This window comes from Apteryx rowi, unplaced genomic scaffold (assembly GCF_003343035.1).
Source record: "Apteryx rowi isolate R43461 unplaced genomic scaffold, aptRow1 scaffold_56, whole genome shotgun sequence".
NCBI classification, from domain to species: Eukaryota; Metazoa; Chordata; class Aves; order Apterygiformes; family Apterygidae; genus Apteryx; species Apteryx rowi.
Window position 1 is genome coordinate 915,677 of NW_020450827.1, and position 16,458 is coordinate 932,134.

Genomic DNA, 16,458 nt, shown 5'->3' on the forward strand with positions numbered 1-16,458 from the left:
TTGGGGCGCAAGGGGGGGAATTGTGCTGGGGGCGAGGGGGGGGTTGCACCAAGGCGCAGAGCTTGCTGCTGCTCGCTGCCGCGAATGCACCGGCAGAGGTGGCAGGTTTTCACGCGCTGCTGGCGGCCTGGTGCTGTGCGCGCTCGGCATCGCCGACTACCCGGGAGGAAAACTTTGCGGGTCGCTAAAGTGGTCGGGAACGTGCTGCAAAGGGTGTTCGCTCCACCTGCCGCGGGTTTGAAGTTCCCACCCTGCATCTCTCCCTTTTCCAACTTGTTTTGGGCTCTCTGTGTTGTTGGGAGAAAATAACGTTGGGGAAAGCCAAGCGACCTGGATGTGGTATTGCCGGTGCAAACGGATCCTCCGGGATCCGGTCGCGAAGGGCTGAGAACAGATGCTCTAATTTCTCCTCTTTTAATGCAGGACTCCGAGAAAGAGTAGAAAGAGGAGAGGAGAGGCGATGCCTTTGCATCGCGGCACCGAGCGTGCTGCCAGCGCGCTCACACGAGCGCTCGGAGGAAGTGCTCTCGGCCTTTCTCCGTGCTTCGCCCGGCTGCTCCGTGGGCCGGGTCTGCCTGGTAGCTGGGGGCTCCTCAGAGCAGCGGCGTGTCGTCATGCCGGACTTTCTGGTGTTGCTGAAGAGGGCGTTTCCTCCGTGGGGAAATGGGCAGGGATAGAGCGAAAATGAAAGCCCTGCCTGGTTTCCCGTAGCTGGAGGTGCTGGGTGGTAAAAGCAACAGAGCATCCCGAATTGCTTCCCAGGCTGGCGCTGCCGGCTTGCGGCTCCTCGGCAGGGCGAGGAGACCACCCAGCTCATGCCTTGCACTTAGCGTAGCCCCGTGCAGCAGACCACCTCGAGCTGCCCAAAAGCAGATAAACACTCCTGGAAAATTCTCGCAGATTTGGCCAAGCTCAAAACTCGACATGTCGGAGGCAGAATAATATCCAGCCTGCAGATTTTGGGTCCTGCTCTAGGGACGGGTACATGCCACGTGTTTGCGCCTGTTCTGCATGCAAAAGGTGACAAGAACTGACCCCAAAAGGGCTGTTTTGTAATGTCAGTAACGGCCCACTAATTATGCTTGTAGCAGCAGCGGTCTTTCACTTTACTGTGGGAAATATGCCCCTTTTCTCCTACAGAAAAGAAGCAAACTTCTTCCCTTGCCTGGCTGTGCAGGTGTGACTTTGTGGATAATGTTTACTGGAACAAGTCATGGTTGAGCAGAGCCGGTGGAGAGGCAGTTTTTCTGCGGATGCCGCAGAAAGCGGCATTGCATGCAGCCGGCCTCTTAGATTGCTGCTTAAAGGAAACATGCTTTGGTTCCAGCAAGTCATTTCCTCCCAAAGAGAAACTGAAAACATTGCAATTTGGGGAATTGTTCGCTTACCCAATTCCTCAGCGTGGGGAAGTCGGGGCAGAGCTGGCTGCGATGACGGCTTCCTATTAAGGGCAGCCGCGTGGATGGCGAGTCAAGGCAAGCTGTTAACAGTGCCCGGTAGACCTCCGTGAAGTTTTGTAGATGCACCTGGGCGATGCAGTGTGCCAGCTCACCCGAGCCTGGGCAGCAGCACTGGTGCTGGGGCAGGAGCCAGGGTGCAAATTTGCAGCGCAGGTGCCCACATGCAGCCTCTTAACCACCTGGCTGCGATTACCCTGCTGGGACTTAAAGCATTGCTCGGTGTTGGCGCTGCGGCAGCCCGTGCATCTCTTGCAGCAGCGTCGCTGCTTGGTACAGGAGGAAACGCATGAGAGACCGACGTGTGCTTTGCCATCTACAACTTGGGTTGGAGACTTGTGATAACTGAGAGTTGCTTTGTGTGTCTTTTCCTTCCTATCGTTTTGCTTCTAATGGTAAATAAAGATCCCTTTACGGCTGCAAGCTTAACTATGTGTTGACCTCTGTCTTGCCCACTTAACTCTGTGGTTGCATCAAAAGACGGGTTTGACCAGCAGGATTTTAGAAGTGTGCTGATGGCGTGTTGCTGTTTTCTGGTACTGCTTAGGCTTGTTTTGTTTTGTAGCTGCTGAAAACAGCTGTCCTGGCGAGCCTGATCGCTTGTCAGATTAATCTTAGAAATCAGCGTGTCGAGGACTTCTTGTTGTGATGCTGCAGGAGGGAATTTCTGGAGAGCTCCTCTGGCTTAAGCCATTCAGGGGCCGTTGGTAAAATGAAACATCCCACCGACTTCCCTGTTGCTAGAGAGGGAGGTAAAAGCAAAGAGGGAGCTATGATAAGGCTTTTGGGGAGGGATGGGGTGACCGTGCGCTCGGTTCCTGGGCCCGGGACCGTTGCTCCTTTGCCCACGCTTGCATGCAGCCAGGAGGAGGTGTGTTTTCATGCCGCGCATTTAGAGCACTCTGAGGGAACGGAGCGGTGCTAATGGAGCTGCTAGGAACTACTAGCAGACTAATTAAGTGCTTAAACCTGAATGCTCTGACCTGTCTGTATCACTTAAGCGCAGAGGCATAGACTGGATTGAGTGCCAGGTTGTTGGAGAGGACGTAGAGTAGGGGAGAGGTCTGCGGCAGAGCAGCCGACATCGGTGTAGCTGCTCGTGTCCAGCCAGGAGGCTGGAGGTGTCTCCCCCTTGCAAATGTTCGCATCGCCTTGTTGGAGGCGTAAGCGTGTGCCTGGGAGACGAGCTCAGCCCCGTGATCGGCCCTTGCGTGGCTTGTTCCAGCAGTGGCCCTGGCACCCTCTGCTAGAGGCTACGACGTACTCCGAAGTACTTAGCGGGAGCTTCGTTCCAAGGCTATGCAGCAAAGTACACCGGGGTCTTGTAAAAAACAGTCATTTGAGCTTCACCACGCTGCATCTGTGGTGCCTCTTCTTGTCCACCTTCTCCAGCCGTTACGATCGGACGTGATCGTTGCAGTAAACTGACTCTCCTCCGGCTTGCGTCCTGGTAAAGCATGGGGTGTTCCTTAGTGTCTGCTCTTCTGCTGGTCGCGGGAAGACCAGTGCGTGTGTTTGTTGTATAAATGTGCAGGGTGAACTTTGAGACAGCGTGCAACACTCAGAAAAAAGAGCGCGGGCAAACTACATCTGAGCTTATTTGTACAGTGGCATGTCAAGTTAGTGACACTCTGCTGGAATATGGAAAACTGAACATCTAACTCTCATCAGTAAAAACGCTTCCAGATTTGTGAAAATGATTTATCCTGGATTGTTGCTAATGCCTGAGAAACTTCAGAAAAGTGCATTGCTTATTTGCCAGCGTGTTGCAGTGTGTTGGCAGCAGCGCAGCTACGGCTCGCTTTTTGCACTAATGCGCTGCCGGTGCCGTGTGGCCCGTGCTCGTGGTCCCTGGGATCCGTAGCTGTGCAGTCCTGGAGATGAAGTGGGGTGTGATCAACAGGTACAGGCTTTCTCCTTTGGAAGGTCTCGCCTCGTGCTTCAAGCTAGGACGGAAGGAAGGAAGCCTGGGTGCTGTTCTCCAGGTGGCATCTGTGACGACCGTGCCGGTCACTCAGTTTGCAAACGGCCTGGTGAGCCCGAGGTGGCGACTTGCTTTCGGCATCGCTCCTTGCGGGCAGGATTCGGAGGGCGCTTGCTGGTCGGCGTGCCCTGCTGCCTTACGCAAGGAGGATTAATGGAGGTAGGTGGAGAAGTTTCTTGGCTGTTTAACAGCAGGGGCGGGAGGCTCCTGAAGGAGTTTGCTGACTTCAGATAGGTGTGAAAACCTAGAGGCAGGAGGCCTGCGTAGCTCGCGGCAAGTTGGCTGTCTCCGTTTGCGGACCTTTAAAGTTGCAGCACCTTCCTTCAACCCACGATAAATTCATCCTGGACGAAACACAGCTAAAGCTGTTTTCAGCTCTGTGCCTCTTGCGTCGCAGCGGCCCTGCGTGAGATCTTTACATCTGCTCCCTGGGCTGTTTGTCCGGTTTGCGTCCGTGGCTTTGATGAAAGGTGGAAGCCTGTGGGTTTGGCTGTGGCCTTAGTGATGCAAAGTGCAGCTTGCATCGGTTAGGTAAATACAAAATGCGCTTAATGGCCCTGTCTGGGATGCAGCGCGAGCTTTTGAACCCCTCTGGAGTGGGTCGGATGATATGCACAAAACTGGTATTTATCCATTCCCACGCGAAGGTGGGCAGATGCTCTGCCACTTAGCTGTAAGAGCGGGGAAGATGCGGGATGGTGCCCAAAGACACGGCAGCGCGTGCTCGGCACCTGCGCTAGCACCAGGTTATTGCTTTACCGGAGCATGTCCCCGAGCACCTTTTGGAGGAGATGGAGCTGATGCATGCTTAACTACGCTGGCTTTGGAGGCTTCCCACGTGCGCCGGCCCGGTCCTGGCTGCCTGCTGCTGATGGCAGAGCATCCTGCAGCAGCTCCCGCCCGCTGTCCCGAAATCCTCCTGCTCTGGGATGCTTGAAGGCGCAGAAACCTGCACAACGGTTGGAAAACCCTCCTGTCTGCTGACTGAAAGCTGAGAACCAGCTTCAAAAACTGGCTTTAAATGCCTCCCAAGATAATTCGGTGTTGCCGCTGCCTTTAAAGGAAGGCTTTTCTGAGCTTTTGGGTCTATTTCCAGCGCTGCTCGTGGGTTACAACACGCTTTGCGCTCCGAAACAGGAAGCTTTGCTCGAGGCAGCCAAATTCCCTGTTTCTAATCTGAGCTCCTCAGCACCGAGGGAAAGTGGCCTTGGAGTCTGCTGCTGGCTTTCTCCAAACACGGGCTCGGGTTTTAGTTTGCTGCAGGCCTTGGGCGTAATTTGCCGGCTTCCCTGCTCTGTTTTCGCTTGCTTTATCGGGCCAGGCTGCAGGCTTCTCGGCGCAGCGCTGCTTGGCCGCAAACGCATGCGGCAGTGCTGTGCTTATAGCTTTTGCCGGGGGTCGCAGGACATACCTACCTGCCTCATCTGGCGGGTAATTTTCCTGGGGTGCTTGTCATTAAAGCCAACAGCTGTTTAACTGCATTTCCTGGCTCTGACCTGCAAAGCAGGGTGGCCGAATCCTCTTGTGCTTGGGATGTGAAATGTTGTCCCCGGAGTAATACCCGAGTGGTAAAAGCTGTATGAAAAGGTGAGAAGCAGAGCGGCGAGGGAGCTGGTGAATCCTTCCAGCAGGCTGCAGCCTGTTAGGGCGATGCCTCGTCATTAGTGACCTTAGATTTCCCCTAAAGTCTTAAATTCAGCCAATTGCTGAGTTGCAGTGACTTAGCAAATGTAACTCATGTTCTATTTCTAGGAGACTGGCTGCAAATCAATGATTTGTTTGAATTAGCCTCACATACTGCTTTAGCACTCTAACTAGTAGCTCGGTTTTATTGTGCCGGGTTAAAGTCCTGGGTTCAGTCCGCGCTCTTGTATCGGAGTGGTCGCTGTGCGAGTGCTCCTCTGTTTCCAAGAACTTGGGCGGCTTGTGGAATCCAGTGCCCAAGCCCAAAGCGTTTTTATTGGCTTAATCACGCCTGAAAGCTTAGCTGTAGTATTGCCTCCTGGCTAATTGCTTATGTAAATTGATAAACTTGCAGGGCTGTGTCCTCGTATGGAAAAAGTGGAAGTGCATGCGAGTTCCTCGCTCTTTCAGAAGCGCCGTTGGGCGGCTGCCAAGGCGCAGGGCAGCGGCGCTGCTTTGCCCAGGAGTCCAAGGACGGCGCTCCCGGAGCGTGGGCCCGCTAGCGCTTAAAGAAATCCGAGCAATCGCCGGCTTTTCCTGTGTTAAGGAAGGGCTGCGTGCGGCGTTGCTGTTGCAGCGTTGCAGGCGGCCGGCAGCTCCCCGCGCTTGCTCGCTCGGGTCGGGCTCCAACGCACACAGACACGGCATGAACCGGGGAGTGCAGAAACATGCGATTGCACAAGCCGGCCCTGCCGCGTGCGTTTAAACGCAGATACTGTCTGTGCCCGGAGGCGTTATGTGGACACGTTAAAGCACCAGTATGGTCTCTCCTCTGAGTACTCCTAGAGCGGGTCCAGGACTAAAGCCTGCTAATTCAGAAGGAGCTTAAAATAATTGCCTCTCCGAGCCGCAGCCTGCACCCCGGCAAAGCAGTCGTGGCGTCGGCTGCGACGCTTGGATCGTAACTGAAGCAAAAGACTTTAAATCTTCAGGGCTAACGTTACGCTTCGCGAGCTGTGCTGGCGCAGGAGCAGTCTGCTTCCTTATCTTCTCACGCTTATCTGCTGTGCTTATGAGCTGGCCTAACCTCCAGTGCGGTAACTGGTTGTAACGTACTATAAAATCATTTAAAGGAAATTTTATTCCGGTGATGGAGTAGGGTCCCAGCTAACTCGCTGCAAGACCTTCCTTCCTGTAAAACCCGAATGACCTTTTCCTTAACTGTATTTCTCAAGCTTCTCCTTAAAGGGATTTAATTGGATGGAGACTGGTGCGGGTTGCCAAACGCTCGTCTCCTGTGGCTGCATGCTTTCCCAGGGTCCTTCCTCGTTTAAAGGCATGAGGCTGCTACCAAAGGGCCTGTCACTCTGGCAGTATCTCTTCGGACCGGTTTTGGTGCGATAGGATGTAGCGTGGGCTTGCCGCAGACCACCTGCAGGACCTGCGTGCTGCTCAGCGGTGGAAGATGCTCTCTGCATCTCGGTGCTCTCCGTTTGCTCGGCCTTGCTGGGATGGTTGTGGAGGCTGCAGCCCTGCCAGTGTCTCTTCCACCCCTGGGGAGAGGTGCCTGCGGTCTGGTCCTTGCAAAACTCCCATTGCTCCTGCAGGTTGGTGTCACCGGTGCCATGGGAGATGACATCAGTCTGCAGAAGCTTGAAACTAAAGTAGTTTTTTCTCGCAGCGAGTAATTAAGTGATGGCAGTGAATTTAACAATGTTTTGGATACCAGAAGTTTAACTGGGTTCAAAATGTCTGGAGTAAAGGCCTGTTGAGGGCTGATGAGCACAAGGATGCAGCTGGAACCTCCTAGCTCAGGAAATGAGGGGGCTGCAGGTCACCAGCAGCTGGGAGGGTCGAGCGGGCAAAGGCGGCTCCGTACTTCCCGCGCGCTCTGCCGGCTGGCTCTTCCCTGGGCGCCGCGCAGGAGAGCAGGATGGCCTTCGCCCGTCGCACCCTCGGCAGAGGGTTTTTGCAGAGGGTTTCTGCAGCCACCCCGTTTTCTTAGCTTGCACTTCTAGGAAACTCGTTTCTCGCCTCCCAGCCAAGCGGACTAGCCCCACAAGCCAAGCATCAAAAGCAGCTGAGCAATTGCAGCAGAAACAAGCTGAGGCAGAGAGACCGGAGTGTTGTAAGCAAGAGCCAATTAAACACCTAACTGTATTTCTTCACCCAGCCTTTTGAACAACTTTGTTAGCTTAATTCCCTGTACTTTCCGTGCATAAACAAGAGCAGAGGTTACACTTCCCTCTGTGCTGAGCGCTTGTCTGAGCAGATTTGTCACGTTTTGGTGTTGCAATGGAAGTGTGGACTTAATCCTGCTGCTCTGGCAGGCCAGGCATTGAAGAAAGGAGAGGGGGAAACGGGCTGTTGGCACCTCGCCGTCAGCTGCCGATGGGTTGGTGGATGAGCCCTCGCCTGCGGTTCGGTTGCCTCTCTAGGGCAGCGATGGTCTGAAGAGGCTGGCTCCGTAGCTCCTGTGCCAACCAGAGCTCTGGGAATAAATTCCTCGCCCCTCCGGCAGAGGCACGTGTTAGATTTTGGGAGTCTCGCAGCTCTAAGTCCTGCGGCTCGTGCTCGTTCAAGTCAAGGTAACTGAGGCCTCTCCCTTTGTGTGCTTTGTTGCAGACGAGGATGCAGAGTTTGCAGCCGGACCCCAAAGCCCAATACAGGAGTGTGTACGAAGCACTGAAGAAAATCGTTCTTACGGAGGGTTTCTGGAGGCCTTTACGTGGGATTAATGTCACCATGCTGGGGGCTGGCCCTGCCCACGCAATGTACTTTGCCTGCTATGAAAAAATGAAAAAGACTCTAAGTGATACTATTCAGCATGGAGGAAACAGCCACTTGGCCAATGGTATTTTTTTTGCACAAAAAAAAAAGCTTGCAGTTAACAGCCTGTCCCTTGCTTGCTTCATACACTTAGTCTGGCACCCTTCACTGTGCTCTGCTCCTGGAAGACCTGCTGTAGGCACCCTGCTTTCAGACTGACACTGTAAATATCCCTACAGGAGGATGCAAGACACAAGCGTAGCCCCGGCTTGCAGGCCTCGGCCCCCGCTTTGGGGAGTGCTGGAAAGGCAGGGGCAAGTCAGGTACGCAAGTGTGGCACCTGCCCTCTAGTTCAGTGCTTTTCCTCTGAAACCCGTGTCCCGTCTTAGGGCTGCTGAGCACTTGGTAAATCTCTTTTCCAGAGGGTATTGAGCTGATATGGGAGGTCTTTGCTGCAGTAGCATCTAACCAGCGAGTCAAAGCTCTAATATGCCATGCAGAGGGACTCTGAAGCAACTTCTCCTGAAGTATGTTTTTGCTTCAAGTGGACTTTTCTGTTCCCTGGGGGAAGGCAGGGGAGCTGCTGACCGACCAGTGGTTAGATGTACCACCCTGAGCATTGCAAATGTGAGTGGCTGCCTTGCACGAACAGATGCTGGGGCAGTTTGTCTGGGGAAAGGTAAGCTGTGCTCCTAGCTAGCTGTCTGAGGCTGCTGTGTTGTAAGCCACCCCGAAGGTCACGTGGCTGGGCTGGCTGTCAGCATCAGAGCAGAAAAGCCCTTCCTGGCCTTAAACCCATGGTGGCACCTTCCAAGACTTTAGTCTAATCCAGACTTCTGCACTGAATCTGTGATGTCAAATTATCCTAGTGGGTGTAAGCAATACACGGGGCAAGAGGTGTATAGGATATAGTCACAGGCTGTTCCTGGCTTTACGCTTGAAGGTATCATCTAAGTCTCTTCTCATGAGGTTTGAAGTACAGGCTCTCCTTGTTCCAGGTGACTCCCTTGGAGCTCCAGCATGGTAAAGTGCACTGCATCCTCGGAGCACTTGCATGCTTTTCTTAAAGATTTTGCTTCTACCAGGAAGAAGGCTTTTGCTTTTAGATGCTGTAACAGCAGAAGCCCTCTAGTTGGACAGCCAGACTTGTTATAAAATGGGTTGTGCAAAAGACATTTCTTGGTCTGCGATATGCTGTGACAGTAGGAATCTGCAATGACAGTGACTTGACTTGACCCAGCCAACTGAATTTAAGGGTATGATATCTTTCTGGCTTGCTGCTTTTTCCTAGTAATGTGCTTCCTATGTTTGCCTTTCAAGTAGCTACAGGCTTTCAGTACCAGCGGGAAAACTGAAGTGCTGCATTAATGAGAAAAATGACCGAAAGTCATTTGGGCAACAGAGAATTTGCGATGGAAGCCTACATCAAAGGAGAAGGTGTGGCTCGAGCGGCCCATCCTAGTGCAAACTGCAGAATCATTCATGGCTGGCTGGATGTTTGCAGAATCCAGGCAATTAGCCTTTAAAACTAGCCTGAGCAAATGGATGAAAATGCCTAATTATAGCTGCACTGAGGCAGTTTTAAGCGTTGCTCGTTTCTCAGTCTGGAGCAAGCTGCGTTAAGCTGGTGATGCCTTGCGTAGACGAAGCCGTGTCGGTTGTTGTAGGGGGCGGCGAACGCGCCTGGCGCGGAGCTGGGTCAGCATCTAGCAGCGCCGCTCCGGCGAGTGGATTCTGGTTTGTCGGACCTCCCTGGCCTGGCTCCGCTGCGCGGGAAGGCAGCCTGGCTAGCGAGTGCTTCCGTGGGGCCGCGGGACCTGGGCGCTCGGCGCTTTGCACACGCGGGCGTACGGGCTGCTGGTGCTGTCGGAGCCGGAGCCGAGCCCTGACCGGTGGCTGTCGGGCCGTTTTGTGAAGGATGCTCTTCTGTCTTGCAGGTATAGCTGGGAGCGTGGCCACGTTGCTCCATGACGCAGTCATGAATCCGGCGGAAGGTAATGCCCGGGGCTGCTGGGGGAAGTGCCGCGGAAGGAGAGCGCTGCGCCCCGTTAGCCGAGGGGTCCTTGGTGCCTTTAGGAAGAACCCTTTGCTTTAGTGACTCCTGTCGCCCGATTCTTTTTAACGAGATCAGATAGGCTAAAGCAGCTCTTCAGGGCCAGCATAGAGGGAGATGTTCTGCCCAGGGCTGCCTGGCCACTGCAGCTGGCTGTGGGGCTGCCGGTGAGACCCCCCTCGTCGGCACGGCACAGCACGGCTTTCCAAGAAAACGCCCCACCTTTAGGCTTGCTCCAGCTCGGTTAATAGACCCGAGGCTGTGTGACGGTTCCTCAGTAGGAACGGCTTCGGTAGCACGCTGCTCTTCCTCCTCTGCTGGTAAACCTCTGCTGATGGTGGATTTTCTGAAGCCCTGTGGACTACCAAAGCAAAACTGAGCTCAGCCGCGCTGTCAAACAAGTCTAGCAGCTGGTAGAGCCATGGCGTGGCTGTCTGGGATAAGTGAAATCTAGCAGAAAAAGGAGTAACAGTAAAATGCATCCAAAGCGAAGGCTGAATAGCAGCCAGTCCAGCTAATTAAGTTATCATATATTGTACTCCAGAGCTGGACCAAACGCAAGTTTTTCCTGAAGGGAGAAAAGGTACAATGTTTAAAAACCTTTTAAATGTCAAGTTTGCTTAAGTGATCGCTTGTGGATGTCAAGTTTGCTTAAACGACTTGGGGCAAGGTTCAGTCTGTTGTAATGACCAGGTAAGGTGTGTCTTAACCAGTGTGTTTTTATCTCCCTGCCTCTCTGCTGTCTGTCTGGTGCCGCCTGCCCTGCGTTGGTCTCCTCCGGCGCTCTCCTGGACCAGTGGTGAAGCAGCGGATGCAGATGTTCAACTCCCCCTACAAATCCGTCCTGGCATGTGTAAGGACAGTGCAGAAGACGGAAGGGTTTGGTGCCTTCTACCGCAGCTACACCACCCAGCTCACCATGAACGTCCCCTTCCAGGCCATTCACTTCATCACCTATGAGTTCATGCAGGAGCAAATCAACCCTCGCCGGGAGTATAACCCTCAGTCGCACATCGTCTCCGGTGCCCTTGCAGGGGCTGTGGCTGCCGCGGCCACCACCCCTCTCGACGTCTGCAAGACCCTGCTCAACACTCAAGAAAACATGGCCTTGAGCTCGGTGAACATCAGCGGGCACCTCTCGGGCATGGTGAACGCCTTCAAGACTGTCTACCAGCTCGGGGGCATCTCGGGGTATTTCAGAGGGGTGCAGGCACGTGTCATTTACCAGATGCCTTCAACGGCCATTGCGTGGTCAGTGTATGAGTTCTTTAAGTACTTTCTCACAAAGCACAAGTTGGAAAAAAGAACATCCTTTTGAAGGACTTGCCAAGAGTGAACGCAAGCCTCCGGGTCCCCTCTGTGCGTGCCTGTGCCTGCATGCAAGCCGGCAAGCGCTGGGTCTCTGTTGAGGAATATGCCAGGTTTCTGGTGGATTCACAGCTGAAGTCCACTTTTCTCCTCTGGGGGAAGGAGGGTTTAAGTGGTCCTCAGTCACGTGTTCCCCTTGTTGCTTAAACAATGAAATAGTTTATAAAGACTTATAATAATATATATATTTAATAACTTTATTTTGGAGAAGTGAAATTGCTAACTGATATTTTTCTCTGAATACGTTTGAAGGTGTAGTTTACTTCCTCAGCAGAAGGCTTAGGTTATACAGCCTAGGCTGTTTCTTTACAGCAAAGAAGTAAAATATCCTGTCACAGAACTTACTTTTATATAAATATAAAATAGATGGATAATGTTTATCCTTTATTTTTCTACGTAGGCATTTGGTTTGTTTTTTAAATACTATTACAGCTAGGTGCTGAGCTGTTTAAAAAGGGCTAAATTCTTCCACCATGTGTAAGGAAGACGCAAGAGCATTTATTTTTATAGCCAGATTGGCTTTAATTATACAGCGTTTGGACCCCGCACAGTGGCCTGGTTTCTCATTTGGATGTCAAGGTACTTGGTGACCCCTTGAGACTTGCTGGGGATGAGAGGAGAAGGAACGGGGGCAATACTTGCTTTGGGAAGCTGGGAGATCAAATGGAGCACCCAGAACACCTGGTCACTTCGGGGGGGGGGGTGTGGGGGGGAACTTCATCAATTCCACTTTTTTACAAGGAAACAATGTAGATTTTACGGACTAGTATTTTTTTTTTTGCAAACACTTTTTTAAAGGTACATTTTTATGGTGTGTGTGTGTGCGATAGCTAAACAGGCTTCATCCTCTCTTAATTTATTCATTCTTATTTTTACTAAGGCCCCGATCCTGCTCGCAGGAGTAACCCTGCGCCTCCGGATAGCTCGGGGGTCTAACTGGCGTGCATGGAGCTGCGCGGGAGCAGAGCTTTGGTGTGGCGCTCGGCAAAACCATGCCTGCTTTGGAAGGGTGTCAACTCTATTGCTCTTCCGGGGGCTTCTGGTAAAGCTCCTTTGGGGATGGCTCTTCCCTATGCAACCTTCGTATTTCGCCTTTGCGTGACGGCTCCTTTGCAGCGTGGAGCACGGTGCAATAGGCTGCAGGGAAGGGGCGGCTCCGGTGGAGGGGTCCCGCGGGGCAGGAGGACACTAAGAGCTGGTGGCTTTGCTCCGTTGCTTGGAGAAGCTGAGTCAGAGTGCCTCTTTGGTGGTGGTGCGTGTGCCTTGTGTAAATTACCCTTTGCCATGAAATAAGGTTCTTGATGGCTTTTGTCACTTGGATTGAAACGAGTCTCTTGCTGTGTCACCTTATCTTCAAGTGCAAAACCTGTAACCTCAAGGCCGCTGATCCTCAAGGCTGAGGATCTTCCGGAGCTCTCTGGACAGGGATGTCCTTTCCTATTGACTTTAGAAACTGGAGTGTCGCTAACAGGAACCAGAACTGCACAAAATATTTCCATCTGAGATGGGCATGAACACTTAGATGAGAATCTTGGGTCACTTTAATACTAATAGGCAGACTAGCGTAGTACGGCAGGCAACCACTTGCAGTGTGACTTCAGCAGCTGGGAGTCGAGCTCGGCCAGCAGTCCTCAGTATGTCATCCCCTTCCGCTGGTTGCTTAGCTTTAACTCTTCTGACTTCATCTCAGCTCTTCCGGGAGAACTTAATCTCCCGTTTGGAGCAGCTGGGGAGCTGGGAGGCGAAGGCTGCAGGTCCAAAGAGGGCAGAGGCTGCAGCGGGTGGGCGGGCAGCTCGCAGAGCAGGCGTGCTTCTTGCAGGTTGAGCATCGTACTTGGAGCGAGGAGGAGCTCCTTGTTTCGGTTGCCGCTATCCAGAAAAATCAGAGCGTGTCTGGGAGGCTGAGTGTTGGGCACGTAAAGGAGCGGCCAGGTTTTCCTGGGAGCTTGCTCTGAGCAGAGCCGAGCGTGGGTGCGTTTGTAGAGCTCTTCACACGTTACCCGGGTGCCCGATCAAGCCAGGCTTCCCGCTCTTGGGCTGCGAGCGAGAGGGTGCTTGCCCAGTTCATCCAGTAATTGCAGAGACTTTACGTGTTTTAGCTTGTATCCTGCTGTCCTTAAGGCTGGATCTCCAGGTTAAAGCTCCCTCACCAAGCCGTCGCTCCGTGTCTCGCCTAGTTTCAGTTTTGCTGCAAGTCTGAAGTTTCTCCCAACCTGGTATGTGAAACGTGCTGCTGCTTTGTCTGCAACAAACGCACATATATTTACGGGGGAGGATGAGTCAAGTTGTCTGCAGTTCTTTTTTTTTTTCTTTTTTTTTGCCTGCCTTGGAATTTAATGTGTTTTCCTAAATGTATATTTAACAATGCAGAAGTTCATTTGTGAAATGCTGCTACAGTTGTAACACTGGAGCTCAAGGAAATAAAGTATTCTGATTTTTGTCCTTGGAGGCTCACGCCTGTGCTTTTCTTGGCCGTGTGCTCGAGCTGCAGGCATGGAAAAGGCCCCACGGGTGGGGGCTGAGCAGCGGATGGGCGTCCGAGGGGCGCGCGGGAGCGGGGCCGGGCGCCTCTCCGGAGGGATGGTGCCTTCTAGTGTTCCCAGGACGCGTCGCAGCCTCGGGACCTCGAGTCCAAGGAAACCCTGCGTCATTACGCTCCAGGAAGAAAACGCTTCTGGGAGGGATTTACAGCCTGCTGGTGGCTTGTGTCTATAGCCCAGGCTTACGGTCCTCCAGCAGCCCACGTTTGGAGACGGAGTCCTCTTGCCCCAGCTTTGAGATGTGCAAATTAAAACCAGGGGCACCAGCTTGCTCGATGCCAGGACAGTCCGTCCCCTCCCAAGCCGTGACTCCCTCCTCCGTGGCGAAGGCCCTGGGTAGCTGCTCGCGTGCTGATGCTGGGGGACTCGATGGGGAAACCCAGAAGGTGCTGAGCTGCCTTCGCCCCTGCCTTTCCCCTCCATGGGTTCATCGGAAGGACTGACGAAGGAGAAGACCAACTTATTGGCGCAGGCTCCCTGCAGCACGGGTGCTCGGTGGGGGAAGGCGCCCTCGAGCTAGGAACCGCTGAGCCTGCAGCTAAGTGGTCCCCAGGCTAAGCGAAACGTGTGGGTCAGAGCACGGACTTACCTGGTAACAAATGCAAAATGTCCCCGACTCCGTGTGCTCTGCATTAGGGGAGGAAAACAAAAAAACACCCGGATAACTGGGAGCTGGCTCGCGGCAGCATTTTAAGGGGAGCATCGTACAGTTGCTGCTTCCCCTTCTGCCCTTTGCTGCCTGCCCCACCTCGGCGTTAAACTCCGCATGGGGCAAAGCTTCGGCGCTGGACGTGGGGTTGAAGTGAGATGAACCAAGCATCCTCCATGCACCCCCAGAAACCCCCCGCAGCCCCCCTTCCCCGGGCTGGGTTTTGCTGTCAGCGGCTGTTGTCCAAATCCGCATGCTTTGCAAGGGGACTTGGCAGGGAAATAGCTTCCATCCTGCTTCCCCTCCTTGCTCTGCTCTGCTCTCACCGCGCGTTTGAGCAGCGTTTAGGCTTGGCTTTTTCTGCGGGTTGCAGGTGATGCAACACGTACGCGCGTCGGGGGGAAAAAGCGAGGCTCAGCCAAAACCTCGGCCGGAGCTGGCGCGATCCCGGGCGCTGAGCCGCGATCCCGGGCGATGAGCCACATCTCCGGCGCGCGGTGGGAAGCGCTGCCGGCCGCGAGGTGGCTCCTCGCCGGGCTTCGGGTTTCATGGCTCTGCTCCAGCCCTGCCGCTGCCGTAAATCAGCTTTATTCCCGTGCTCGGCTGCCCTTGCGGGAACTCCCTGGCCGGAGCGCGCTGGCGGCGGGTCCCGGATATCGGCGGATGGAGGAAATCCCCGAGTGCCCCCGCGCGGCCCTGCCGCCGTGCAAAGTGTCCTGCGCTGCAAAAGCCCTCGAGCACCGGCCTCCGGCCTGGTCCTGGTTTGCCGACGTGCTAAAGAGAGGGAATTCCTCACCCCTTTGGGGGAAAAAGCCTTTTTTTTAGCCAAAGTTTCATCTTTCTGAGGTCTATCGTAAGTTATTTCTAAATTTGAGTCCTTCCGGCATTGCCAATAGGATTGGGAATTCTGTAAACTCCTTTTCCTCCTTTTCTCCTCTAACAAATTTGGCCAAATCGCGTGGCCTTTGTTCCAAATCTCCCATGAAAAACAGGTAATCTTAAAATGACGTTTCAGCTCACCAAGCACGGTGCATCTCTAACGTAGAAATAGGAGCCCTTATCCAAAACGGGGGGGTTGTGCCGGCTCCGCGCGTTTTCCTGCTTCGTGCAGGGGGAAACTGAGGCACGCGGGCAGCAAAGCCGGAGGGACGGGACTGGGGAGCATCTTGCACTCCTGGGGGCTGGGGCAGCTCAGCTGCAATTAATAATAATGGTCATTACTGGGTTTATCAGCTAATGCCTCCGGGCTGGGAAAGGGCAGAGCAGCAGCAGCAAGAAGCTGTTTCTCTTCGATCCACCCCAGCAGAAAAATGACTTTTTCTCTCTTGCCCATTCTGCATCTCCGCAAATTACGTGATTACACCGGCAGTCATTACAGCCCCCCCCCCCAAGGGCCTTGACCCTGAATTAATTCAGAGCTCTGGCAGCCTCGGACGATCCTGCTGAAGCAAAGGAAATGCACCTGGGAGCACCTACAATCCAGGCGAAGAGCCTTGGGGCCGCCCGGGAGAGGGAGCCCGCAACGCCGGCAGAGCTGCAGCCCTGTGCGCCCATTGCCCAGCCCGCACTGCCGAGGCTGCTCGCCCTCCTGCTCGCTGGTGAGTAATTTAAACTTTTCCTATGTTTTCCTCCGGTTTTGTTGCGGGTGAAGATTGTCCCACTCTGCTAAATGCTTAATTTGTGCTGCGTCCTAGCGGTGTTGCAAATAACAGTGGAAAACGTTGCTGGCTATTGGGGGAGAAGGAGAGAGGGAAAAGCGGAGGCGGTGGGGGGGGGGAACGGGCCCGCGGCCGGCGCCGCTGCGCTCGGAGCCGTGCAGCGCGTTGCGCTCGCTCCGCTCCCCCGCGCGGGAGGACGAGGAGGGGAGGAAACGCCGCGCGAGCAAGCGGCGAGCGCTCAGAGAGGCGCTGTATCGAGTCGAGGTGCTTCGCAGACACGTCCTTATCTGCAAAGCGTTAAAATATGCGGCTGAAAAGCACAACAGGACATTCATAAAACAAAGCTTTTATTTTTCC

General features: G+C 53.9%; 1 protein-coding gene across 6 annotated transcripts; it reads left to right on the top strand.

The window, feature by feature from the left end:
* The first annotated feature begins 7,689 nt into the window (after nt 1-7,689).
* SLC25A37 (solute carrier family 25 member 37) lies at nt 7,690-13,702 on the top strand. 6 transcript variants are annotated; one of them, XM_026081887.1, is made up of 4 exons: nt 7,690-7,918; nt 9,771-9,827; nt 10,684-10,739; nt 10,824-13,702. In XM_026081887.1, the coding sequence occupies exons 1-4, from the start codon at nt 7,696-7,698 to the stop codon at nt 11,202-11,204; spliced, it is 717 nt and encodes a 238-aa protein (XP_025937672.1). In that variant the 5' UTR covers nt 7,690-7,695; the 3' UTR covers nt 11,205-13,702. The 6 variants fall into 6 exon arrangements, with proteins under 6 accessions (XP_025937672.1, XP_025937671.1, XP_025937674.1 ...); XM_026081889.1 differs by adding an exon at nt 8,256-8,512 and having other exon boundaries at nt 7,848-7,918; nt 10,684-13,702; XM_026081888.1 differs by lacking the exon at nt 7,690-7,918 and adding exons at nt 8,073-8,156; nt 8,256-8,512 and having other exon boundaries at nt 10,684-13,702.
* The last annotated feature ends 2,756 nt before the right edge of the window (nt 13,703-16,458 follow it).

Excerpts from the sequence above, each read along its gene's own strand:
- SLC25A37 (XM_026081886.1), top strand. The coding sequence starts at position 7,696 with ATGCAGAGTTTGCAGCCGGACCCCAAAGCCCAATACAGGAGTGTGTAC. Across the intron at positions 7,919-9,770 it reads AAACAGCCACTTGGCCAATG|GTATAGCTGGGAGCGTGGCC; the intron begins GTATTTTTTTTG and ends TCTGTCTTGCAG. Across the intron at positions 9,828-10,683 it reads AGTCATGAATCCGGCGGAAG|TGGTGAAGCAGCGGATGCAG; the intron begins GTAATGCCCGGG and ends CTCCTGGACCAG.